The sequence below is a fragment of the Dermacentor variabilis genome, unplaced genomic scaffold, assembly GCF_050947875.1.
Source record: "Dermacentor variabilis isolate Ectoservices unplaced genomic scaffold, ASM5094787v1 scaffold_16, whole genome shotgun sequence".
NCBI lineage: Eukaryota > Metazoa > Arthropoda > Arachnida > Ixodida > Ixodidae > Dermacentor > Dermacentor variabilis.
Genome location: NW_027460324.1, coordinates 5,306,222 through 5,333,865, shown reverse-complemented (window position 1 = coordinate 5,333,865; position 27,644 = coordinate 5,306,222). Strand labels below are relative to the sequence as shown.

General features: G+C 46.5%; 1 protein-coding gene across 6 annotated transcripts in view; it reads right to left on the bottom strand.

Annotated features, from left to right (window-relative positions):
- Positions 1–27,644, bottom strand: part of LOC142568051 (nuclear exosome regulator NRDE2) — a 268,770-nt gene that overhangs the window by 184,635 nt on the left and 56,491 nt on the right. For 5 of the 6 annotated variants that reach the window (XM_075678129.1, XM_075678130.1, XM_075678128.1 and 2 more), the window contains exon 4: positions 9,599–9,754. The exons of the other annotated variant lie outside the window; for it this stretch is intronic. In XM_075678129.1, coding sequence (XP_075534244.1) covers positions 9,599–9,754 — 156 coding nt within the window. The remainder of the gene's footprint in view (positions 1–9,598; positions 9,755–27,644) is intronic. 6 annotated transcript variants of the gene reach the window in all.

The window sequence follows — 27,644 nt, the reverse complement described above, 5'->3', positions numbered from 1 at the left end:
CAAGAGCCGATACAGAGTCTGTAATGGGGAAACACAAAAAAACAAATGTGCAGTAACAACATGTCATTATTCATTTGTCTGCAGTTGCTAATGTTGCATCTACATAAGCCCCCCCCCTGCACTTCGTGCCGTATCACTTCGCTCACCCTCCGTGTAAGGCCTGGCAGTGAAGCATAGGTAAAAAACGACTACTGCAGAAGTGAAAGTGGAAAATGATACAATAATGTAGATAAAAAAAAAGCACAAGAGAAACAATATGTTCAAACACGCATTTGAACTACTGGCCTCCCAATTACACATGCAGTGACGTGACCACCACGCCATGAAATATGAACTTGGGAGAGCATATTTCTCAGTATTTATTGGTGGCCACATAGTGCAGCTTGGCTAGGGACAAACAGGCAAAAGTATGTCCGCATCCGTAGTACCTAGAGGCAGTCCCGACATCTTTTTCTTGCAACTTATGCACGCGCATGCACGTCAGGTAAACGTAGCATATATGTTTGCGTGCCTGTGTCAATGACAAAACTGAACTCCGCAGAGGAGACAGAGGTCAGAATACCCTACAACTGGTTTGATTTTAATGAAAATGATACAAAGCTGTACTAAATATCATTACTCCCTAGTGAACCATTTTTGTCTAATAGATGTCCATAGAACATTATGTTTTAGACATTGCAGACATCCAGTGGTGCGTCCATCGGCACGCACCAATAATAGATATCTATATAGATAGATATAGATAGATAAAAATATATAGATATCTATTTTTCGCCAAACAACATTACAAATACATATTATGGATAATCGAAGCCCCATCCAGATCACGCTGCTGTAACATCGAAAGGATGTCGCAGCTGGACATAAGTGACCTCTAATAGATGTTCCTTTTAGGGATATAGGAGGTTCATAGAACAACTAATGGATCTTTCCTGTTCCCGCTATAATGAGCTGCATACCTTCAATTGCAACAGCAGATGTACTATCGAATACAAATGAAATGTGAACAGCTGAGCGTGTGGCCGAAGCACAACTGAACATAGTGTGTGGCGTTGGCCAGCCTTCATTGTACACATGCATGCGCATGTGGTTTCAATGCAGAAGGCGGGGCTGCTTGTCCTAGTGCTGTATTTTGTTTGAAGGTTGTATTTCACCCCGCCACTGCAGTGCCATTTCTACCTGCGATCACTGTTAAGGTGGCTAGCACTGTTGTCACTCCTCCAGTGCAATACATTTTTGGTGCTATTCAAATTACGATTAGGTACTGGCAGCTTTGATGGTGGTAACAAAAGCAAAGCAATGGACATTAAAAAACTGGGTTCCTGCCAGCTATATCATGCTACAGATGCAGCGATGGTGCTAGCCACCATAACTGTGTACAGCCAGGTGGGAATGGCACTGCCACGGAGAGATCAGAAAACAACTTTTGGACAAAACAAGGGTGATGTTCATCGTAGTAAGGCGAGTAGCGCTGCACTCTGCACAAGAACCACATGGCCACGCACGTGCACAATAACTGGCCAACGACATGCACTGCACCTTTATACGCATAGTGCGCGCCGATGGACGCACCACTGGTGGCGGCCTTGCGCAGAACACACAGGAGAGGAGCCAGCCGCACGCCGTAGTTTGCTGTGTCATTGATAGTGCTTATCTGTCTTATTCATGTTTTCAGAGCAAAATAGGCAACACCCTTCGCATGTGTGGGGTGGAAAAGCTTCAAGGAATGTCGAAGAAGAATTGTTGGAGGGTGGGGTCTCAAATACCGTTGAAAATGCACCGGTGATACGGTTCTAATCATTCCTCGAAAGCCCATTCATCAGCGGGAGCAACGGTAGCAATGGATCATCGCTTCAGTGGGAAATTTCTTGTTCTCATCCTTTCCTTCGTCGGGTCGGTGTTTTTTTCCACTTGATCATAGTTAGACGCGTAAGCAACGAAGTTGTCTGCAGTGCAGCATGCGGTTTAAAGGCATTTCGCTAATGTTCGGAATGCCGTTTACCGCTTCTCTGCCACGTTGCGCTAGCTAGGCAGCATGACTGCACGAGCGCATTGTGTTGTATGTTAAAGCTACTGAAGTTAGTAAGAACTGAAATTCTTGGTTTTATGTGGCCCGGTAAATTCTCGCACCAGCTGTCACGCACTTCATGTTTTTACATCTATTTTATGCGTGGCTTCGCACACGTTTAACTGTTGCTAGTTGCTTCATGCATAACTCTTGTTGATTCTTTTGAGCTGCGAGGTTCTCACCCTGCCTCGTTTGTAAAGGGTATAAATCACGCTGTGTCTTATCAGAATGACACCAAGCAAGTGTTTCTTTAATTGCTTTATTCTTTTCGCCTGAGGGAATCTTAGATATTGTGGTTTTTTGGGAAATGTGTTTAGGAAATAGGTAGTTCAAGGCGAGAATTGCTAATAGTTGCTGCATATGGTATTTTTGTCCCATTTTTTGCTGAAAAGTTCGCGTCATGTTTGGGAAGTCATCACACCTCAATACTGTCTGAGCAGACTTAACACGCCGAGTGATTTGTTTGTTTCACAACTTAGTGCCTTCTTGCATGTGAATTTTGTACTCGACTGAATTCTTTCTTATTATGCTTATGCCACAGAAGACTAAACATGGCCTTGCCGCGAGCGCTCATTTACTTTGACTGGCGCTGCTCTGCCTTTAAATATATCATGTGGCACCTATCTCTAGTAACATTAAAAAAGAAAGTACTGAAAAGTTAGTCAGACTTTAGCTTTGTACGTTTCCAAGCAGCTCCCTTGGGGAATTTAAAATTGCAAAAACTGCAGTGGGAACGGCAGTTCATCGGCGTATGCAGCAGAATTGCATCGGTGGTACAGCGCTAACATGCACTCTTATTAACCCATGCGTTTGTGACTTCGTTGACTAGTGTGCACTTTTCTATCAATAAATTCTCAATTGCTCTTCTTCAGGCGACTTTGACTGCAGTTATTCGGTGATGTCGCATGTATTCATTGGCAGAAAAATCACAACAGCATATGCAGACATCGCACCGTGCAGATTTGTTTGATATAAGTGTGCACTAACGACGGGTCCTTGTTATTGAGGTACAGAAGCAGCATTACGGCAAGGGTAAAATTTAAAAAAAGAACGGTGAAGACATCAGATTACTCAACAAAATTTATCGGCTAGTTAACATGAGCTCCATTTCATGTAAATGGGGTTCATGGCGTTTGTCTGCAGGATGCACCTGGCACGTATGTGGACCATGTTGTCCCAAACACTGGTAACATCGTGTTCATACCTGCTCACACAGAGGTCAGTGTCTTCCCTACAGCTGTCACCGCAGAAGAAGCAGCCTAGCACCTGAACAAAGGAGAAATCGCAGCCGCGAACTTCAGCAATCCTTGCTGCAAAGGGTTGTCGTCTGCTACTGCTCCCACGCGTCCTGTTGGAAGCACCCGCTAGGTGGCTATCAGTGGCACCTCTATAGGCGGTGCACTAGGCGTATAGTTATGCTTCGGCCACATTTTCTGCTGTTCGCATTTCATTTGTCCTCAATGGTACATCTGCTGAGGCACACTAATGCCACAGTTGCCCCCATTGTCGGCAAGTGCTGGTGACCTTGTTTGAAATGTTTTGTTAACGTGTAAATGTCAAAATATAAGTTGCAAAACTCGTGAGGTATCTTTCTTATTAGGGCAAAATTTTTAAAATGGCTCACACGTAGAAAAATCCAATGTCTGGCACTATTGCGTAAAATTTAATGTCACCAAAATTGGAGCTCGAACCCTCAACCTTAATAGGGCAAAGCAAATTAAGCCGCAGGTAATTAAGATAGAGTTCATTAGCGCACTCTAACCCATGACCTTTGGTGGGAGTTGAACCAACTTGGTGATATGGGCGAACTGGCCATATCTCCAAGTTGGATTCCAACTGACATGGTGAAGGTTGAGAGTCAAGCCTACTACTTATGTCATAAATTAAGGCAAAGTTAAGTAAGATAGAGTTAAGTCATTCAAACCCATGACATCTCATGTTTAATTAGGGCAAGGTTAATTAAGGCACAGTTGATTAAGGTCGAGTTAAGGCAGTCGAACCCACAGCCTTTGGTGGGAGAAAACAAGTAATGGAAAATGCATTCGAATGAGAATGACAAGTAATTTAATGAATGTCTTGTGAGCGTCCAGGCTTCTGCCTTCATCTTCTTCAGCGTATGCTAAAGTGACTCAACTTTTATAATAGTCATAGCGCTCATCAAGATGTGAAAACTGGGCTCACAACATTGTAGATCTATATTTCGGTCCTTGTGAGTTATTACAAATCCTGAAATGGCTACATGAAAAAAAGTGAGTTCAATTAGCGCTAGGTAAAGCACACAAGTGAGACTCGCAATGTCATATCAACATTACTTTTTATTTACACAATTGATAAAGCTTTATTGCAAAAATGATTGGCACCCAGGCAGGCACATGTATGAAAATATTTATTGCAAGTTCTAGCCGTATACAAACAGGTTAAAGATGGATCTAAAAATTAAAAAAAAAACTTCAATAAACATATCTTGAAAATTCAACTCGACGAAAACAAAAGTAATGAGGAAAGGTGTTAACACTCAGAAAATGACTAGGAGTCAGAATGCCAGTTATATTTAAAAGATTAAAACTTATTAGTAGGAGGTAATATCACATACTAATGAATGACCAAAAGGGTACGGCTTGCATGCCAGCACCTACTTCTGGGTACACAAGATTCAAGATAGAAAGCCAGTACTTTCTAGCTATCTTTAACATATATACTAAAAGAAAATCCACACAAGCAGAATTCCGAGATGGAATGTTCATCTTGATAAACAACTAGCTCAGGCAGCTTCTCACATGATGAAAGTGCCAAAAACATAATGCTGCTAAAGACTTTAACATAAGCATTGCAAATGAGAAATATCTAAAAGGTGCACTAGAAACCAAGTGATACAAACATGTCTGAAAGTGAACTACCAAAATGTTGCCCTCGGGACACTTCTATAAGTGCTCCGTAAGGCAAACAAACACACCACAAATAGTAGTCAGAAGCACAGCTCTAAATTTCACGATGCAACTGTACAGTTCTGCCTAGAAAATATATATGTACTTGGGCCATGGTCAACTGAACAAGATTCGATGAAGTACACTTCATGCTGCTTGCATGCACATGCGTGTTTGCGTCGAGGCGCATGTTGATTTGATATCTGTGGCCATGTAAAGTCAAAGATATTGTGAGATCAAGCTTGTTTGTTTCCTTATAATCTGTCCTAATATATTGGCAAGTTAAAAAATACATATTTTTAACAGGTACTAATAGATATAACCGAATAAGAAAGTGTTCACGTATGAGAAAAATATGACGTAACCGAAACAGAAAGTTTTGGCTTTTGTTGCGCGGTGTCCAGCAGTGCATGCAGAGGTCGCGCAAGGTTGCTACTGATAACCACGTTAGAAAAAATAAATGCAGTCATAACTGAAATTCTGGGCATTGATACTTCAACTTGAATCTTTTCAAAACGAACAAATGGATATTTCGCAATTCAGGAACACATTCTCCCTCTCGTAGGATCTCGAACATGCACATGATGGGGGAAAACAAAGTAAATGACCGGCCACACTGCTGGCTAGAACAGACAACAGTGCGATTTTTTCCTTTCCAGGATCTCATTGTTAGGCATTACAGACAAATCACTTGTATTAATGTGGCATGGTGCTTTCATCTAGTTGCAACACACAATGTACGATCAATGTGCGGAAGCTCTGGATGTCCATCATCATCATCATCATCATCATCATCAGCCTGTTTTATGTCCATTGCTGGATGAAGGCCTCTCCCTGCGATCTCCAATTACCCTTGTTTTGCGCCAACCGATTCCAACTAGTGCCAGCGAACTTCCTGATTTCATCGCTCCACCTAGTCTTCTGCCGTCCTCGACTGCGTTTCCCTTCTCATGGTATCCATTCTGTAACCCTAATGGTCCAACGGTTATCTATCCGGCGCATTACATGACCTGCCCAGTACAATTTTTTTCTCTTGATGTCAATTAGAATATCGTCTATACCCGTTCGCTCTCTGATCTAAACCGCTCTCTTTCTGTCTCTTAACATTATGCCTAGCAATCTTCATTCAAAGAGATGTCCAAATCACAAAGACATTCGATGTCCTATGGATGACCCTTGACTGCCATTTACTAGCGGAACATCTTAGAGATGTGAACTATACATCTTTAAATGTCTTGAATATTTGGACTTTTGTGGTACGTCCAATAGATATATGTGGTTTGCTGAGCCTAGATTAACTTTCAAAAGAGAAGACTCTTACAGTGTGTAAAAGACTATGGTTACTAACAAAACTAATCATTGAAATGTTATAAAAAATTTGGTCTCCCTTCATTTATAGTGTTAAAATGAGTACCAATATGACATTTTCTATTCTTCATTGACTGGCACTCCTCGACCTTTAAACAATGGGTGTGCAAATACCAAGGAGTAGATTTCAAATAAAATACTGAATTAAATCAAGAAAGAAAAGCCAAATATACAAACGAATGTCGAATATCAACAACTTTTTCACAAAATTTAATGTTCACAAATTTTGGGCAGGGAAATACAGTGCTACACATGTTCGGGCGTCTCGTGGCATTAAATAACAAGAATGTAGCAAGCTATCAGTAACTAAGGTACATAGAAATCAAGATTTCAGTCTACTTTTATTAAAGGGAACAACAATTTAGTATACCAGCACTGATTACAGCTCAGTTCTAGTATATGAAGGTCCGGAAATATGTTTTTTATCAAAAGAATTTCTGTTGAATAAAATAAGGCTACCTTTTTCCTCTGAAAATAATGAATTTGTTACGTTCTGTCATAGTGAATACCAATGAGGTTCTCAAGCTAATAGTGGACCTCTGTTCTGCGGCCCTCTTTTATTTATTGCATATAAAGTGTTAAGGTGAAAGCCTTAGATCTTTAAAGGTCGCGTTATGAGGTGCAGGAAATATCACGTGACCCAAGGAAGGCCAGACGTGAACCAAAGCATGCTCAGCCGTTATAGGAGACGATTAATGATTAGCTAAGTTAATTCACGGTTCATTAGTGATTGGAGTAAGGTGGATTAGGATGGATTAAGATAGACTAAGGTGTATTAAGGAGGATTAGGGTAGATTAATGTTGATGAAGGTGGATTAGGGTGGATTAAGGTGAATTATAGTAGGCTTTACAAGGCTTTGACCTTTGCGTCTCTCAGGCGATAGCTAAGGACACCTCCGAAGTTTGCTTTCCAGTTTTCTCCAAAACACAGAAGGGCTATGCTAACTTTATGGGAGGTGGTTTATCGTAAGACTAATCTGCACAACATACGAACGGACCGCACATCACGTGACTTGATTACCGCTTTGCGCATAACCGGTGCCGATGGTAAAGAGCAGGCACATCCACACTGTTTCATTGTCAGGTTCAGTGCGATTTGCCCCCTGTCAAAGATTCAGAAATCTAGAGGGTCATGGCAAAAATCTGCCATTCGCACAAATGCATGCAGTCAGGCAGTCAGCGCACTAGCCACACGACAATTTCACACCCACCATTTCAATCCAAAACTAGTATTGTAACGGGTTGCTCGAAGCTACAAAATGAGACTGATGTGCGTCTACGAATGGCATTGAGAACGAGAGGCCACTGTGCAGTGTGTCGCAAAGATTGCGGCTGTAAACAACTTTACATCGATCTCGTGTACTCGTTTTCGTTTGAGACATGGTTTGTCAGTTTTCTGAGTGTTGAGTGGCTGCTGCGAATGGATCTGTGTCAATTCGGCACCAAACCGTAAATTCAGTCACCGACGCCCGATAAAGCAGCGTCGATTAGGCCTAATGGCCTAGGCAGTGTGGCCAGGACATAAATTTGCCGCCTATTCACGTGGTAACAGGTCACAAGTCATTACAGAATGCTTGCCGCTAATACGCTCACACAGGTGGCTCATCAGCGAACAGCCCCAAGACCACGTGTGCAGGTTAGACTGGCTGTTGAAACAACGTGAAGTTTGTCGCCGCACATCCAGCGCAATCTCTGTGCCTACTGGCAGCTAATCGGCCCTACCTTCGCACATGCTTTCGCATGCACTTTACGAAATATGCATTGCTTTTGTTGCCACTCCCTCTGTCTGTACCGCATTATCATTTCAATCCGTTCTGTCGACCAGGAGGAACCTTGTACCTACAAATGTGGTCCCAGCCGACGTGTGCACCTATTCTCGCAGCAGGCTGAATTCTGCATCAGGTGGGGCCCGTCTGCAGTGCCCTAGACGCTCCTCTTGCGCCAAAAATGAATTGAAGTGCTTGGGCACCGTTAAGCACAAGGGGCTCCGTGGCGCAATCAACCTGTGGCACTCCGTGGGCCTCTACACCGAATATATTGAATATTCGGAAAAGCAAATATTAGATATTCGATTCACAAATCGAATTATTAGAACATTCACTGTTTGATTTGATTTGGTGATATTTGAGTATTCACACACCCCTACTTTAAACTCTAAAAAAAATACTGGCAGGCCTCAGAGTGCCCTAAATAATTTAATATATAATAGCTTTTCTGGGGCCAGCTTCGGTTTTCAGGAGTTGACTGTGTTGCGATGTTGTGATACAGAATGTGGTCACAGAGGAACTGGTCATTGCCATGTTTTGGCACTCGCTCCAGATCACTCGCTCAATTCCTTGTCTGCTGTGCTGCTACTCATTGTGGGGCCTGGTGTAGCAGCATAGCAGACAACCTATTGAGCTAGAGCAAAATCTGCGAAGGTCCACTGACATGGAAACATAAAACGGCACAGATATACATAGATGTGCACAGATACACAGTTGAACTTGCTGATGCCAAGTTGCACTGCAGAGTTCTAATGGAACACACAAGATGATGTTAGGAGGTGACTGTGTGTTTTGTTGGAACTACACAGTGCAACTTGGCACTCATATTCAAGAACCAACTAGCCTACACACAACTGCTTATCACTAAGAATAGTCTGATATACACCAGGTAATTGGATATACCCAAACTTGCATACAATTAACTCAAATAAACTTTTGTGACGTGTTCGTCATATATAAATTTATTTCCAGTGGAAAAAAGCAAGGAAAGAATCCATTTCCTAAAAACAGGACTATGCATATTGGGCAGTTATTTCTACCTGCGCCTTGTACTGTTTGGTGCACTCAACATGTGAGATTCTGCGCATCCTTTCAATTCGGTTTTCTCAACACATCCACTACAGAAAATGCGTCCTGAGGGTGTTGGGCGAGGCGGCTCCTCCCCTTCAAGTGCTTGATGGCTCTGGAAGTAGACACCTTGACTGCTCAATATAGCCAACGTCCAGTTTATTATCAGGGAATTATTTTACATGAGTAAGTAAGTACTCTAGCAAGTTTCGCAGTAAGTTTTGTGCGTTTGATATAATTTACCTTCATCTCACTTTACCATACTGCTCGAATTCAACCGCAAGCATCCACGACAGCAACGCCCAACCACCATCCGCCGACCGAGCCCAACCAACTGGTACCCCACTGTGCAAGACTAAATAAATGCAGGCGGCACGAGGAAGGACCACGCGAAAGAGTCTCACCGTGCTTCCAACGGCGCAGTGTCACACCGCCAGCCTCGGGGGAAGACAGCCAGCTCATTGAAGGGCAGGCAGTCAAAGGCCAGCAGGCTGCGATGGGGCTTGGGGTCCACACAGAAGTGTTCCTCCCCAGCAATGCCCAACAGAAAGCGGAAGCGTCTGCACGACGATCAAGGACAGTCTTCTACGGATATGCTTCACAGTGCCACATACAAACAATTACACTGTAATTACGAGCTTAATCTGGTCCCATGCTGCAGGAATGGCAAGCTAGCTGAGTGGGCGTTCTGAGTAGCCCCGTGGATGGCGCCGGGCGTTGAGTTAGCCGGTACCAAAATGTGGAGGGGAAGAAATGGCGGCTGGATGTGACATGTTGCACAAGGGCTTCCTTTACCACAGTGCAACTTAAATCAAGACAAGATGTTTGCACGCCACAAGTTCACAGCCAATTGTTCCTATGTTGGTTTTCCTTTTTCTTTTTATCCATTTATGTAGTTTTCATGGTAAACCATAGCTCTTAGACACATTTTGCATGTTATGCCATCACTGTAACTATTTTCACTATGTTCCAAACATTACAGCATATAGTTCCCTAAGCACCCACTTGGCCATGATGCTTAATGGTTAGGTTTGGGTGAAGCTGGCTTAACAATTTGACAAACTACTGTAGCAAAAAACAAATAAACATGCCAAGAGAACCAAGCCATTTGCCACACCCCATCTTTGAGCACGACCCAAACAGGTCTTTGATGCGTGTACCTGTGCATAAACAATTTTTTATGTATAGAACCTAATTATTTCTAGTTGCTAATAAAGAACAGTGGTGCTGTCAAAAAAAGTTTTGCACTGCTTCGCTTTTGTGAAACGCATTCGCTGCAGCTCCCTTTTACTGATGCAGATACCACACAACACGTAAAGCATATGCACACAAAATTTGTAAAACATGATATTGTTACGAAGAGTTGCGAAGAAATGATTTTATTTACAGGCAATGGATGATGATCGTCGCGTGATAGTAGCGCAGCTCGGCCTCTCCAACGCTTCGTCCTCTTCGTCTTCCCTTCTTTTCTCTTGTCCGTGCCTTTTGTATCTGTTACATTTCCCCGCAAGCAGACGAAGCCCGTGGGGCGAGTCAGGATGCGCAAGCAGGGTAGAAAGGCTTCAGGCGAGCAATGTGAGTCAGCTGAGTTCTGCTTGATCGCCGACCATTGCACAGTAGGCGAGCTATGACGTAAGTGAGTTCGCTCAGGCGGTCCACAACTACAAATGGGCCTGAATATTTTGACAATAACTTTTGGCACAATCCACGCTTGCGTTGCGGTGTCCAAAGAAGGACCAAGTCACCTTTTTCCAACGATACTTGTACGTGACGGTTGTCGTATCGCTCTTTCGAACGACTTTGCGAGGCCAGAGTACGAAGACGAGCTATTCGACGCGCTTCTTCGGCGAGACACAAAGTCTTCGATACAGAATCGTCACTGTGCAGAACGAACGGTAAGAAAGTGTCCAGAGGGCTTCGCGGTAACCTGGCATAGAGGAGATAAAATGGGCTATAGTTCGTGGTTTCGTGTTTCGCCGTGTTGTATGCGTAAGTGATGAAGGGCAGCACGTCGTCCCAGTTCTTATGATTGGAGGAGACGTACATGGCAAGCATGTTGGTCAGCGTTCTGTTCGTCCTTTCAACGAGGCCATTGGTCTGTGGATGGTACGGCGTGGAATGACGGAACTGGGAAGTGCACAAACGAAGTAGCTCTTCAATGGCATCAGCAGTGAACTGGCGACCACGGTCGCTGATGATGACACGTGGTGGGCCATGACGAAGGACCACGGAACGCAACAGGAAGGCCGCCACGCAAGCGGCGGTGGAAGACGGTATGGCTGCAGTTTCTGCATACCGTGTAAGATGGTCTACGCAGACAATTATCCAACGGTTCTTGTTGCTAGATAACGGGAATGGACCCAAAAGGTCAATGCCTACTTGCTCGAATGGCGTGTTGGGTGGTGTCGATGGCCGAAGGGGACCCGGGGCTGCGGTGGTCGGTCGCTTGTGACGTTGGCACGTTTCACAACTAGCGACATAGCGCTTGGTTGTTTCGTACATCTTGGGCCAGTAAAAGCGCTCCTGCGTGCGGTGTAGTGTTCGTACGAAACCGAAATGGCCGGATGTCACATCATCATGCATGGCGCGTAGAACGTCGGAGCGAAGGCTCTCCGGGACAACAAGCAGAAAACGCGCTCCATGCCCGGAATAATTAGTTTTGTAGAGTAATTTATCACGGACGGTAAAGCGACCACTGCCTTGAGAAGTACGGGCGGCAACAAAAAGCGGATCGAGGGTAACATCACTCCGTTGTTCTCGCTGAAAGTCTGCCGCGTCAGGGAACGTAGAAGTAACAGCAGCGAGACAGTCGTCAAAATTCTCAGCATCGCAGTCGGTAGCCGCAAGAGGAATCCGAGAGAGGCAGTCTGCGTCAGCGTGACGACGGCCACTCTTGTACGACACCACAAAGTCGTATTCCTGGAGGCGCAGTGCCCAACGTGCGAGGCGACCAGAGGGATCACGCAAACCGACCAGCCAGCATAAAGAATGATGGTCGGTGATAATCTTGAATGGTCTACCGTAAAGATAACACCGAAACCTCTGTATGGCGAAAACAGCTGCCAGGCATTCCTGTTCCGTAACCGTATAATTCCGTTCAGATTTGCTCAGGCAACGGCTGGCATATGCGACTACATGTTCTGCGCCACTGTGACGTTGTACAAGCACCGCTCCTATCCCAATTCCACTAGCATCAGTGTGAACTTCAGTTGGGCAAGACGGATCGAAGTGACGCAAGAGCGGTGCTGACGTTAGTATAAATTTCAGTTGAGAAAATGATGCGTCACACTCTGGTGTCCAATTGAAGGATGCATTTTGTCGCAAAATACTTGTCAACGGGTAAACGATGTCGGCAAACCTGGGAACAAAACGACGAAAATATGAACATAGGCCAATGAATGAGCGAAGTTCTCGTGCTGATTGTGGTGGCTTGAAGGAGCTCACCGCTTCAATCTTACGAGGATCGGGTCTGACGCCATCCTTGTCAACTAAGTGTCCCAGGACCAGTGTTTGACGTTCGCCAAAGCGGCATTTCTTTGAGTTTAGAACCAGCCCAGCTTTCTCGATGCAGTCGAGAACAAGGCTGAGGCGTTGATTATGTTCTTCAAACGTGCGGCCAAAGATTACAACATCATCGAGGTAACACATGCATATCTCCCACTTCAGACCACGTAGTACTGTGTCCATGAATCTTTCGAAGGTGGCAGGAGCATTGCAAAGGCCAAAAGGCATAACATTAAATTCGAATAGGCCATCTGGAGTCACGAAAGCGGTCTTTTCCTTGTCGGCAGGGTCCATAGGTATTTGCCAATACCCCGATCGCAAATCAAGTGTTGAGAAGTAAGAAGCAGCGTGTAAGCAATCAATGACGTCATCTATTCGCGGTAGTGGATAGACATCCTTCTTCGTCACTGCGTTTAGATGTCTGTAATCCACGCAGAATCTCCAGGAGCCATCTTTTTTTCTGACCAGGATTACTGGGGCTGCCCAAGGACTAGACGACTCTTGAACGACACCTTTGTCCATCATCTCCTTGACTTGTTGTGCAATAACCTTTCGCTCGGAGGATGACACTCGGTAGGGCTTCTGGCGGATGGGGTGTGCGGAGCCGGTATCTATTCTGTGACGAGCGCGGGACGACGGCAAATGAAGGGGTGCATCTCCATGCGTGAAGTCGAATGCAGCCTCATGCCTGGCAAGGACATGTACCAGTGCTTGCCGTTCCGACGTACCGAGAGCCTTGCTGATCATGCCAAGCATTAGCTCTTCAAAATGGCTATTATCGCAAGGAGAGCAAGCTGTAGAGACGTCCGTAGTTAGGGCCGCCATTGAGTTACATGCGGCTTCATCGAAGAGAGCGATTTTCATACCGCGAGGAAGGACAACCGGCGTGGCGGAACAGTTCAGCGCCCACAATGTGGCGACTCCTTTCGTCATGCATACGACAGAGCAGGGCACAAGTATATCTTTTTTAGCACAGTTTATGCGGAGAGGCCTAACTACAATATCAACACAATCAGCGTCAACAGTAGTTGCAGAAACACGAACGGGCGTCAGGCACCACGATGGTGCAATCACTTCATCAAGAACACTGAGTGTGTCTGTGTCCCTGTGTTCGCCACGCGAGCTTTGTTCGGAATCTGTTGATATAATTAACTTGTTAAATGATATTTCGCCACAACCACAGTCCACGGAAGCGCCGCACTGTTCAAGAAAATCAATACCAAGAATAACATCGTGCGAACAACGAGCAAGAACAACGAATTCCGACACAAAAACTTTCCCAGCCAACAAAACACTCACAGCACAAACACCAAGGGGATGAAGCCACTCGCCGCCCACTCCACGAAAAGTAATACCGTCGTTCCAAGAAAACATAACTTTGTGGCCTAGACGGTTCTTGAAAGCGAGGCTCATCACAGACACAGTCGCCCCAGTATCAACTAACGCCATGGTCGGTATTCCGTCAATCGAGACATTCACTTTGTTTTTGAGCATCACAACAGGCAGAGGAATTTCTGGCAAAGACCGTCCGGCGACCTCACCTCCATTGGCCGCGGATGCTAGTTTCCCGGCGGCGGTGACGAAGAACGGCGCCGAGGGGACGGAGAGCGACGGGGACGATTATTTGGTGGCGTCAAACTCCGCTCAGAAGTTGGCGAATCGCTGCGTCTGGTCTCGTGTGGGAAGTGGTCCATTGGAAGGGAATCGGTCGTCCGCAAGTCATATGAAGTACGGGTTCTGGGTGGCGATAGCATTGTTGGTGTCCTTCGTGATTGACGGCCTTGGCGACAATACCGTGCTATATGGCCTGTGGCACCGCAGTTGTAGCACACGGGAGGGTCGTGGTGCACAGCATCTTCCTCGAAACGGATGCTAGGCTGCTGCGGGCGGCGAGAAAGTTCGTTGTCATGTGGATAACGTGTCTCTGCGCCTCGCTGAAATCCGTCATATCGTTCATAAGTCACGTCGTGGTAGTAGGGTCGGTGCCCTTCTTGTCGCGGCCTGACAGAAGTCACAGGACCTCGGGGGTAAAACCGCGGCTGCTCTCGTTGTGGCCGAGCGTCATAAGTAGCGCCTCTGTCGTAGAGACGTGGCTGCTGTCGGGGCGCGAGTTCATAATCCTCGGTGCCCCTCGCCGCAGGATACGGGGCGATGGATGCCACGTTTGACTGGAAATCTGGTGATAAGCGGAAGCTGTGAGTGCCTGAATGTGTCGCTTGTGCGTGCAGGCTAAGCTCTTCCCGAACTATTTGTCTGATCGTTGATGCAAGATCGAGGGGCTGGTTGCTGTCCACGCTTGCAACTGTTGTCACATTGGCTAGCCTGCCAAACTTCGGCGTGATGCGCCTCGTTTTCAGCTGCTCGAAAGTACGACAATGCCGAATGATGTCAGTGACGGAAGCCAGGTTGTCCTTTGCGATGAGGAAATTATAGACGTCTTCGGCAATTCCTTTCAGGATGTGCCCGACTTTATCTTCCTCAGACATTCCAGAGTCCACCAGCCTACACAGTTTTATTACCGCCTCAATATAGGTCGTGCAGGTTTCGCCTGGCACTTGCGCACGTTGCAGTAGCGTCTGTTCCGCCCTTTTCTTTTTCGTCGCGGAGTCGCCGAATCTCTCTTTGATTTCGGAAACAAATCTTCCCCATGTTGTGAACGTTTCCTCGTTATTGTCGAACCACAGCAACGCAGTATCCGTTAGGAAGAACACGACGTTCGAAAGCTGAGAAGCGCTGTTCCACTTGTTGGCGGCACTCACCCGGTGATAATGGACGAGCCATTCCTCGACGTCTTCGTCCGATCTTCCGGCGAAGGGACGCGCATCTCTCAGTTGCAGAACGGAACTTGTCGGCGCAGCTGTTGGAATGGGCCGTTGTTCGTCTGCGTCGTGGGACATATTCAGCTCCGGTAGATACGGTGGGAGTCCAGCAATGCGACGGCTCCGTCGAAGAATTTCTGGTTCAGCCTCCGTCTTCGGGTGTCGATTACCCCGCACCTCCACCACAACTGTTACGAAGAGTTGCGAAGAAATGATTTTATTTACAGGCAATGGATGATGATCGTCGCGTGATAGTAGCGCAGCTCGGCCTCTCCAACGCTTCGTCCTCTTCGTCTTCCCTTCTTTTCTCTTGTCCGTGCCTTTTGTATCTGTTACAATATGCAAATATGCTAGCTGCAGCAAGTATGCTTACTGCAATTTTTGTTTACTCCAAACCGGTTTCTTTTTTAATTGCCTGTGGCAGTTAGTGCAATTCCATCTTGCCAGTAATTTAAAAAATATTTAGCAAACCTTCATTATCTAGCAAACCAAGTTGCACATTTTTGTACAACCTGGTTAATAGAGTTTCTTCCAGGTGGATTGCTTGATGAGTTAGACATTACTTACACAAAAATGTGCAACCTGATTTGCTAATTCGCAAGGTTTCCCTAAATATTTTTTTAAATTGTTAGCTTCATGACGTGTTGCAATTGCAAAGACAAAGCCACATAATAACGGCATCAAAACTAGTGCTAGTCCTGCAATATCTTCTGTATGGATGCACAGCAAATATTTGCAAGATTAGCACTCGCATGTTACTTAGTTCCTTCCTTAATTGTACAATGCGGGCTCTTGGAAGATTGGTTACAAGACATTCTGCGTATATTGAGGTAAATCTTAAAGGAGGACATCTCACAACTCGTGGTAGCCTAGGGGTTTCGGCAACCTTGTGATCAATCGGTTTCACTTGTGCAATTTCAATGTGTGCCCAAACACGAATGTATAAAAAGTCAATTCCTGAAACTTTGCTCATCAGCTAATTGAACAATTTCATTTTATGTGCGGGTAATGTCCAATAAGCTAACCACAGAGGCTGAATGATTCTGTCTGCCACAGGTAATATTTCAAACAAGCAGATAAAATACTAGCCGCAGCACAGTTAGGCAGATTTTGCAACAAAAAAGAAAAGGTAGCAAACATACACTGATATAGACCCCACACACACAGTCCTTGCAGCGCTGGATCTGGCTGGAGCAGGTGTGAAAATTGTGTCATATGGCCCCACTGGTTTGAAAAATAGTGCTACTTCTTATACACAGCAATAGTAGACAATTCAACAGCTGGAGGTAATCTGGCAACATTATAGGGTCATAGTACCTGAATCTAAGAAAATAAAATTAGTTGTTTTCTGCCTTTTGAAGTGGCAAAACCCATATATATTAGAAAAGCCACTGCCACTACCCTAACTCTTTTTATGAGTGACATTCCACGTGCAAGGTCCTCTCAGGGCATGTCGCTATAGTGAGACATCATGAAGAGCTTCCTCAATTAATTTCCAGGCCAACAACATCAGCATAAGGCAGTGCAGCTTTGTCATTTTATCAATTACTAGTTATTTAGTCCTGGGATTTTACGTGGCAAAACCACAACCTGGTTATGAGGCATGCCATAGTGGAAGGCTCCACATTAATTTTGACCACCTTTGGTTCTTGAAGGTGCAGCACCAAATACAAATGTGCTTGCATTGCAGCTCCATCGGTGTGCGGCACCCCAGGTCCAGGATTGAACCCGCGACCTCGAGCATAGCCACTGGGCTACCGTGACGTGTAGCAGCATAGTTTTGCGACATGTTATTCAGGTAGTCACAATGACACAACAGACTACCTTTGTAATCTATTTTGATTTTCTTTTTTCATTTCACTCCCAATTTTACCAGGATTGAGACCAATGACGTCCTCAAGACATATGCAACAATATAAGGCTTACTACTAATGATTTTACACCATTTCCAGTTTGTGTGATATCAGCCTAATATTAGCTCGTACACGTAGATCAGAGTCCACATAACCTTTGGTGACCAAATTTGTAGTGCTGTGACATAGCAGTCCCTAAACTTTTCCATGAGCACATAGTGCATAGACTGAAGTAGTTGTGGTCAAGTCAAGGTGAAAAAGCAGACAGTTCAGAGCCCATACTGATTCCTTGGTCACACTAAGGTGTACAAGACCTGTTCATACATTTTATGCGAAGACATGACGTAGCGAGCGAGAGTAGATAGAAGGTATATGCTCTCACCTGTACTGTTGTCATACCTTGGCATAAAGGAAGAGCAATTTTTGTCTGCATTAGTGGGACCAAGGAAGCCACATGGGCTACGAACTACCTTTTACTTTTCAGCTTGACATAGTCAGTGACCACAACCTGTACATTCACCATGTTACTTAACTAGACAAATTTTTGTCGAACCCCTGACTACATGTACACAAAATATACATGTTCAATAGAAAATGACATGTGATACTACAGAGAAATACCTGCGACTGCATGAGCTTTAAAACCTATAAATATCCCAGCGACACAACACTGTAAGAGAGAATAGCACTTTTTTTTCTTTTTGCTCTGAGGAAACATCTGTGGGACACCCACGTACTTTATAACAACGATTTGCCTCGAGACACAGCAAACTTGCAACAGCACAAAGTGAGTGTGGCAATCTGCAAGGCAGCAGTTACGCAGTGGAACACTGAGCATGCTTCATTACTTTGTTCTCTCCTTGTCCCCCACCATATATTCCTATAACTTTACGTGTTTCAAATAACCACACGTCTTTTACTGGTCGGTGACTATCTGTTCATTGCGGTGCAGCCTAGCCACTCACTTTTGCAATAGTGGCGACGAGGTTTTCAATCACAAACGGCCAAAACGCTGCAGTGGACTGACTCACAGACCACCACGTGCCACGTGCTGACAGAGTTCGACGAAGTGGTCGTCCTACCTTATTAAAGCTGAAGCCTATTATGAAGTAAATGAAATCAGTAACGATGCTAAGAAGCAAGCATTGTTGACTGCCACCCTTGGACCGAAGACAATCGATACTTTAAGTGGAAGACTTGCACTAGACAAGCCGCGCTTCGCAAAGTATGATGAAGCTGTGAAGGCACTTAACGACTATTACGATCCTGAACCACGTGAAATTGCAGAAAGCTTAATGTTTTCCAGCTGATGTGAGCAGGAAGGAGAATCAGTGCACACATTCATGGTAGAAATTCAGAGGCTTGCAATAAACTGTGACTTTGGTTCTACGAGAGATGGGATGCTAAGGGACCGGATTGTTTGCGTCGTGCAATCAAAGAACCTACAAATGCAGCTGGTTGCGAAGAAAGAATCGACTCTGAAGGATGCTTGGCTACTTGCATTAGCTGCAAAAAATACATGCAATATGTATGGGCACAGCATCGTCGGATCAAGGAAAAGTTCTAAGGATAAAGCAATGGCACCAGTCTACATCTGGAAAAGTGGAACAGCGTGGCGACGAAAAACAATGCAAGTGCTGTGCTAGTTCGAGTCACCGCAGCCCGGCTTGCCCGGTACATAAGCGCAGGTGTTTAAGTGCAGCCGACGAAGGTAATTAGCTTGGATGTGCGACAGAGAGAGAGGGGGAGAGAGAAACAAGCTTTAATGGTATGCTGGAGATGTCTTATGTAGACAGCACAAAACTGCAAACAGAACGATGGCCATGATGGTACAGGGAGCGAGGTGTCACAGTGAGGTGTCACAAATTTGGTCCGTAACCACCGCTCGTACACTGGTTCCACCTATATGATAAATTTTCAAGTAGAATTCCATGAAATGAAATATGGACATCAACACTGGCTCCCCAGTTTGTGTTATACCATGGGACGTCTATGAAGCTCACCATCAACGGTGGCCGCCACTACAGCAATCAAATATCACGCTACCTTGTTATCTTAGAAAACTTCCAGTCTTCAGCATACTGCCACTGCACATTTCGTACAAATCAGCAACAGTTCCATGCAGTTTGGTGGTGCTAGGCTGCAATGGCATGACCTTCTGTGGTCGTGAAGTGCTGCAGAAGCTGAATGCCAAATGACGATCGCTCTGGCACGTCGCTGCATTAACCAGTCGTAAGAGCATGGACACTACCCTTAAGGAAGAGTTCGCGGACCTATTCATGGAAGAGCTTGGACTTTTCAAAGGGTCACCAGCGTGTCTGCTGATCCGGGACGAAGCAAAGCCGAAATTTTGCAAGGCAGGAAAGTTCCAATTGAATTGCAATATAAATTTTTGAATGAGCTAGACAGGCTGGTGGCCATGGTAATCTTATCACCCGTCACACACTCTGAATGGGCCACACCCAATAGTTCCGGTGCTAAAAGAAGACGGGGCAGTAAGAATTTGTGGTGACTTCAAGGTCGCATTGAATGCAGTATGCAAAGTAGGACAATATCTGCTGCACGTGATTGACGATATGTTTGCTAATTTGCACAGTCGCGACCAGTTCAGCATCCTAGACTTAAAAGATGCTAAGATTGAATTCCTTTAGATGAAGACACATGGAAATGGACAGTTATCAACACACACGAGGGATTTTTTCAATACAATAGGTGCCTTTTGATATCTCTTCAGTGATAGCAATATTTCAGAAAACAATTGAGAAAATATTGCAAGGGTTATTGAGAGTGCAAGCATACCTGGATGACGTTCTCGTATCAGAATAAAAGGGGAGGCACAACCAAAACTTGAAAGCAGTCTTGCACTGCTTCTGTGAGCATGGTATAAAGCTTCGTTCAGAAAAATGCTGCTTCCAGGAACCATCCGTAACTTATTTTGGACATCACATCAATGAAAAGGGTTCAGTCTGGTTAGTCTGGTTAGTCTGGTTACAAATCACCAGCCGCTGCTGGGTCTGCTAAGACCAGACCATCAAACGCCCACGATGCCTGCAGCGAGAATGCAAAGATGGGCACTTCTGCTTGGTGCTTACAAGTATTGTCTGCGTTACAAGCCCAGTACACACCTACTAACAGCTGACGCACTGGATCGTTTGCCTCAACCTTCACTGCATGAAGTTGGTGCCTAGGAAGATTCGACAGAGCTCATGCGACAGAGCTCATGCTGCACCATTGGGATGAGCCGGCTATTCCTGCGAAGGAACTACAAGCGTTAACATCGACCGACGTCACGCTTTCTGCAGTGTACAGGTACACCGTTGACGGCTGGCCAAGAAAATCAAGCAGCTATGAACCAGACCTTGCTGAATACCACAAAAAGTGGCAAGAGCTCTTGGTTCATTGGGGGTTGCTGTACAGGGGCCATCGGGTTATAGTGCCAGCAGTGGTAAACATGAGGCTCTTGAAGTTGTTGCATGTTGCTGATCAGGGGGTTTCTACCATGGAGGTGGTTGTCAGGTTGAAGTTCTGGTGGCACAAGTTAGATGAAGACACTCGGCATGTCTCGAGTTGTAAAAACTGTGTCCAAGCACTGCCAATGCCACCTACGCAGAAACCAGTAAACTGGCCTAAAACGCATGAGAGGTGGTCTAGCACACACATCAACTACGTAGGAGCGATTCAAAGCAAAATGTTGTTCATAGTCGTCCACTCGCATAGTAAATGGCCAGAAGCCATTCCGTCGTCCGAGGCAACGTCCCGTAGCATAGTCAAAGCCCTGCGCACTCTGTTCAGCCGTTTTAGGTTACCTCGCACAGTTGTCTCAGATAATGGGGTTCAATTATTCGGCCGGGAATTTGTTCAGTTTATGCAGAGAAATGGCATTCATATTTGTACCCCCCCCTATCATCCTCAGAGTAACGGAATGGCAGAGCATGCTGTACACACTGTAAAGGACGGCTTGAAGAATGTGGGCGCGATGGACTTGCATGCATCGTTAGCAAGGCTTCTATGCCATTATCACAACGCGCCGCAAGAATCTGGGCTTTCATCCTCGGAATTTCTATTGTGTTACAAGCTGCCAACAAGACCTGATATGTGTTTTCCCCCCAGGAGCGTGCCAGCCCTCCCTCCCCCCCCAGACGAGTCGGATGGCCAGTGCGCAGTGGACGTTCGTGCCAGGTAATACAGTGTATGTTCAAAATGATTGAACCAACCAGACAAATGGACTCCTGGCAAGATCAAGTCAACAGCGGGTTCTAGAGTGGTGTCTGTAGAGATGAACAACAGTGCCATTCACCGGCATGCAGACCAGGTTCATAAACGAATGCCCGATGTAACATCCAATGCAGTCCCAAGCATAGGCATGGAGAAGACCAGTTTGCGGTCCAGTGACGGAAATGCATCCCTATCAGGAAGTGCCGGTGGACGTCACAGATATTCAACCTCAACTGTGTCACTCCACCTATGAAAAAAGCCTGCATAGCATTATGGATTCTAAGAAAAGAGAAATGTGGCAATCTGCAAGGCAGCTGTTGCACAATAGAACACTGCGCATGGTTTGTTACTTTGTATCTTCCTTCCCCTCCACCCCGTTTTCCTATAAGTTAATGTGTTTGAATAACCTCACGTATCTTGCTGGTCGACGCCTGTCCATTCACTGCGGTGCGGCCTAGCTGCTCGCTTTTGCTCTCAGGATACACCTTTTATAGGATACTTAAGTATTTATTATCGTTGCTTTACCTTGAGACACAGCAAACTTGTAACAGCACAAAGTGACAAGCAAAATACTCTCTTCAGATCACAGCTGTGTTACTGCTCATTTCACCTATTTCAGGAACACGAAAACTATGGAAAATTTATGAGAGTTGGCAGGTACACAGAGACAGGGAGATAGCAATATGGAGTCAAGAGCAAATCCAGGTAACAGATATTCTAGTTGAGATTAACCCTTTAGGGACTGGAGGCGCAGTGCTAAAGGGCACACAGGACGACAGAGAAGACAAAAACATGTGCAGGCCCTTTTGCGCTATACCTCAAGTTATGCAGTACCAACTAACTCACCAGCCTGTTTTTTTGAGCCTTTAGGGACAGCAACATTTTTTTTTAAACTTGCAAAAAAGTCGCAAATATTTCTTTGTTTCTTTTTGCATGCAAGCTATTCTGTTGATTAAGTAAGGCAAGAGCAAGCAAGAAGTTAGTGTCAGAAAGGGAAAGCTTGTCAGAAAAAAAAATTATTTGTTGTTAAAAAACGAAAAAAGGCCCACCTTCGTTCACACAGTAACGAAGGTGCACTTTGCTGCACACATGTAGGCTTCACTGCACATTTTGGCGTTTCTTATAAGACAACTTTAATTCAGCGTATGCAACTACAGCATGTGCTATATGCTATAGTATAGCGTATGCTAAACAGCGCACGTTTGTTACACCTTTAGTTGCCCTGTGAGATGTTTGGATCTCAGAGGCCATATGCCGCCATTGCGGCTATCTCCCAACTGGAGCGATAGGTAGCGCTGACCTCTCGAATGTTTCTTCCATTAGGCTTCAACTCGTTCGAAACGAGAAGCGATCTCGAAAACTATGCAAGGTTATCCACAATATTTCTGCCATCAAAGCAACCTGAGACTAAGCGAAAGCCGTTTACACAGTGCTTTGTTACAAACGAAGTGAATTTTGCAAAATACATACCAAATTCAATTTGAAGCGGGCATCCAGGACCACAGCCATGTTTCACGCAAACTACACAAACCATGCAAAGAGGCTAACGCTAAATCTGAGAAAATGCGCACGTATGCTATATGCTATGGGTCATATAGAGTTCTGCACATATGCAGCAACAACCAGCTATATTATAGCGCACGCAATGGTAGCATAATAATAATAATAATAATAATAATAATAATAATAATAATAATAATGTAAGGAGGTTTATTGGACGAGTCCAACAAACAGGCGGTAGCTCAGAACAGTAGGTCGGGAGAGCCAGATGGTGGTGTTCGAGCGCCGATCTCGTGCCCTCTGCTCTTGATGATGATCGGGATGTCATTTCTGCCTTTCTTCATTACAATTGCCCCCGTCGAGAAAGGTGGAGCCATCCCGGCGATCTAACAGATGGGGACAAGAGCGTCGACGTACGGCTTGAGGCGGTCTACGTGAACAACATCACGTCCACGTCGACGACGGTCGCCTTGCAGCGTAAGAGGTTCAATTACGTAGTTTACGGGCGAAGTACGCTCGGCGACGCGGTAGGGACCATGATAATTTGGGAGAAGTTTGGACGACAAGCCAGGGGCGCAGGGTGGTACAAGCAGCCACACAAGTGCTCCAGGAGTGAATGTTGCGGCAGGAGAGTGGTCATCATCGCGGGCGCTTTTCTGGCGTTGTTGGTCGGCTGTAGTAAAGCGCTTGGCTAGTTGTCGGCAATCTTCAGCGTAACGGGCGGCTTCCTACACGGGCGTGCACTCTGAGGCATCTGGTGCGTATGGCAGCAACGTGTCGATAGTGTGCGTCGGCTGGCGACCGTACAGAAGGAAGAAGGGAAAATACCCGGTTGTGACTTGCGTAGCGGTGTTGTACGCGTATGTCGCAAATGGAAAAACCAGGTCGCAGTTGGACAGATCAGATGCAACATGTGTCGCAAGCATGTCGCCCAGTGTCCGATTAAACCGCTCAATGAGACCGTTCGTCTGAGGGTGGTAGGCAGTACACGTCCGATGCACAATGTTGCACTGGTGGAGAAGTGCTTGGATTACATCAGAGAGAAATACGCGGCCACGGTCACTGAGGAGTTCGCAAGGAGGACCGTGTCGAAGCACAAAACGCTTGAGAATGAAAGAGGCGACGTCCTGTGCTGTCGCGGTGGGGAGAGCAGCGGTTTCGGCGTATCGTGTAAGGTGGTCGACAGCAATGATAGCCCATCGATTTCCCGCCGTGGTCAAAGGTAAAGGTCCATAAAGGTCGATTCCAACGCGGTTGTATGGGCGGTCTGGGCATGGAAGGGGCTGTAATGAAGCTGCGGCAGGATGCGGTGGTTTTTTTGCGTCGCCGACACTCCTGGCAGCCGCGAATGAACTTGCGGACAAAGCGAAACATTCCGCGCCAGTAGTACCTTTGGCGTAAGCGTTCATAGGTCTTGAAGACACCTCCATGAGCACACTGCGGGTCGGAGTGAAAGGACGTGCAGATTGTAGAGCGCAGTGTTCTGGGGATAACTAGGAGCCACTTCCTACCATCCGGCGAGTAGTTGCACCGGTACAGGAGGCCATCACGGATGCTGAATTGCGAAGCTTGGCGTCGCAGTGTTCGAGTGGTCGAAAGGGTGGGTGCCTCGGATAAAACGTCATGAAGTGAAGCGATCCAGGGATCGTGGCGCTGTGTAGAGGAGAAGGTGGTGACGTCAAGAGCTGACAATGGGTGGTCTATAGTGGATATGGACGCAGTTTCGGTGGATAGTGGTGACCGCGACAGTGCACCAGCATCGGCATGCTTGCTTCCGGAACGATATATAACGCGGATGTCGAACTCTTGAAGTCGAAGAGCCCAGCGGGCAAGGCGACCTGACGGATCCTCCAACGAAGACAACCAACATAATGCATGATGATCCGTCACTACATCAAACGTCCGGCCATATAAGTAAGGGCGGAACTTGGCAAGCGCCCAGACTATTGCCAAGCATTCTTTCTCGGTGACGCTATAGTTTGACTCAGCCTTGGTGAGCATTCTGCTGGCGTATGCGACGACATACTCTGCGAACCCAGGCTTTCGTTGTGCGAGAACAGCACCGAGGCCGACACCACTGGCGTCTGTGTGCACCTCAGTTGCGGCCGTAGGATCGTAGTGGCGCAGTATAGGTGGTGACGTCAGGAGACGGCGAAGGGTGGAGAAAGCTTGGTCACACTCAGAAGACCATGACGAAAGATTTGAGGCGCTGCTTAAAAGTTTGGTCAAAGGCGCAATTAAGGAGGCGAAGTTGCGCACAAACCGACGAAAGTAGGAGCATAACCCTACGAAGCTTCGTAACTGCTTTAGAGTCGTCGGTTTGGGGAAGTCAGTCACGGCTCGTAGTTTAGCCGGGTCCGGAAGCACACCGTCTTTTGATAAGACGTGACCGAGAACTGTAAGTTTCCGCACTGCAAAGCGGCACTTCTTGAGATTTAGTTGCAGCTGAGCAGTCTTCAGACACGTCAGGACATGGTTGAGGCGTTCCAGATGGGTTGCGAAATCTGGCGCAAAGACAACAATGTCGTCGAGGTAGCAGAGACATATGTGCCACTTCAAACCCCGCAGAACAGAGTCCATCATGCGCTCGAAGGTGGCAGGCGCATTGCAGAGGCCGAAGGGCATGACATTGAATTCATATAGACCGTGAGGCGTGACGAAGGCTGTCTTTGAACGGTCGGCCTCTGCTAAAGGCACCTGCCAATACCCGGAACGCAAATCTAACGATGAAAAAATCTCGGCACGTTGTAGGCAATCAAGGGCATCGTCAATTCTGGGTAACGGGTACACGTCTTTTCGAGTGACCTTGTTTACGCGCCGGTAATCAACGCAGAAGCGAATTGATCCATCCTTTTTTTTAACGAGAACCACAGGTGATGCCCATGGACTTTGTGAAGGGCGGATAACGTCGCGTTTAAGCATGTCATCAACCTGGTCGGTAATAACTTGACGTTCCACGGTGGAGACACGGTAAGGACGTTGTCGCACTGGCGAGTTGGAGCCGGTGTCGATGTAGTGAACAATGGTAGAAGTTCGGCCAAGGGCACGTTGGGCAACATCGAAAGAGTCGCGGAACTGGTAGAGCAGCTGGAGAAGAGCAGAGCGTTCAAATGGTGACAGTCCGTCTGCGAGTGACAAATCGAATAGGTCGGCAGCTGGTACATCAGAAGGATACGACGTCGAGGTCGCGTCGAGCTGAATCTTGCTGCACGGAAAAAATTTGGCCGATATAAATGGGTTGCACGCATCCAAGGGATTCACCTTTAAGCAGTTTGATGGGATACGGAAGAGGATTTGTGAGGCAGAGAGCGCTTGTTCCATTCGAAATAGAGAGGGTCGAATAAGGAAGAAGAAGTGGCTTCCGACTTAGAAGGAGGCGTGATGGTTCAAAGAATGCAGCTTCATCACATATGCTGTTGCAGAACACGGGGAGCAAAACAGCTGCTCTCGGCGAAATTTCTGTGTCTTCTGTTACGACTAGTTTGTGCGCGGCTTGATGAACTGGGTTGTAGGACCAATCACACAACGGAAAGAGCTCAAGTTCAGATCTGGCACAATCAATAATGGCGTGATTATGCGATAGAAAGTCCCAGCCAAGTATGATGTCGTGCGAGCAGGATGAAAGGACGATAAACTCAACAGTGTAGTGCTCTTTAGCGATAATAAGTCGAGCAGTGCAGGCAGCTATAGGCTGAACAGGGTCTCCATTCGCTGTACGTAAGGGCATCATCTCAAGAGGCGTGGTCACCTTCCGAAGCTTGCGGCAAAATGTGGCGTCTATAACAGAAACGGCAGCACCGGTATCGACAAGAGCATATGCACGGGTGCCTTCTACAGAAACTTCGACAATATTCGACGGCAAAGTTCGAGGACTTGAGCATTTCAACAGCGCAGTTCTTGCCTCACGAACTGCGGGGGCTAGTTTCCCTCATTTTCAGGGGCTGGTCGACGACGCATGGGCGACAAGGATCGGCGACGGGGTGAAGGTGAGCGACGAGACGTGGGTTGCGGATAGTCACGTGAAGACGTGCTTGTTTGCGGACCCGGACTCTCATAACGAGAGCGTGGACGATCCATGTAGTTCTGCGAACGGGCGTCTGAGTATCCTGGCGCGCGACGGCAGCAGAATCGGGCGATATGACCAGGGCCACCGCATGCAAAACAGATCGGCCGGTTGTCGCGCGTTCGCCAGGGATTCGCAGTGATGGGAGCAGCCCATGTCACGGACGGCTGAATCGAGGATGCAGCATACGACACACCATGGGACGGTGAGGGCTGTTGAAGCTGCTGCCGCTTTACTACGTCAGCGTAACTAAGAGGCGCAGCGACAGGTTGCTGCTGAATGGGCACCGGCATGGCCTCGGAAATCTGTTCTTGGATGACGTGTCGAAGCACGGGAGCCAACGGGATTGGTCGCTGCAGTTGCTGCTGCTGTGGGAGCTCCTCATGCTGAGCAAACGGCAGGAGAGAGAACTGACGGGCTACCGCCTCACGCACAAATTCTTTCATTTGTGCGAGAAGGTGCGACTGGTCAGGCACGATGTCCAGTGCAACGCGTG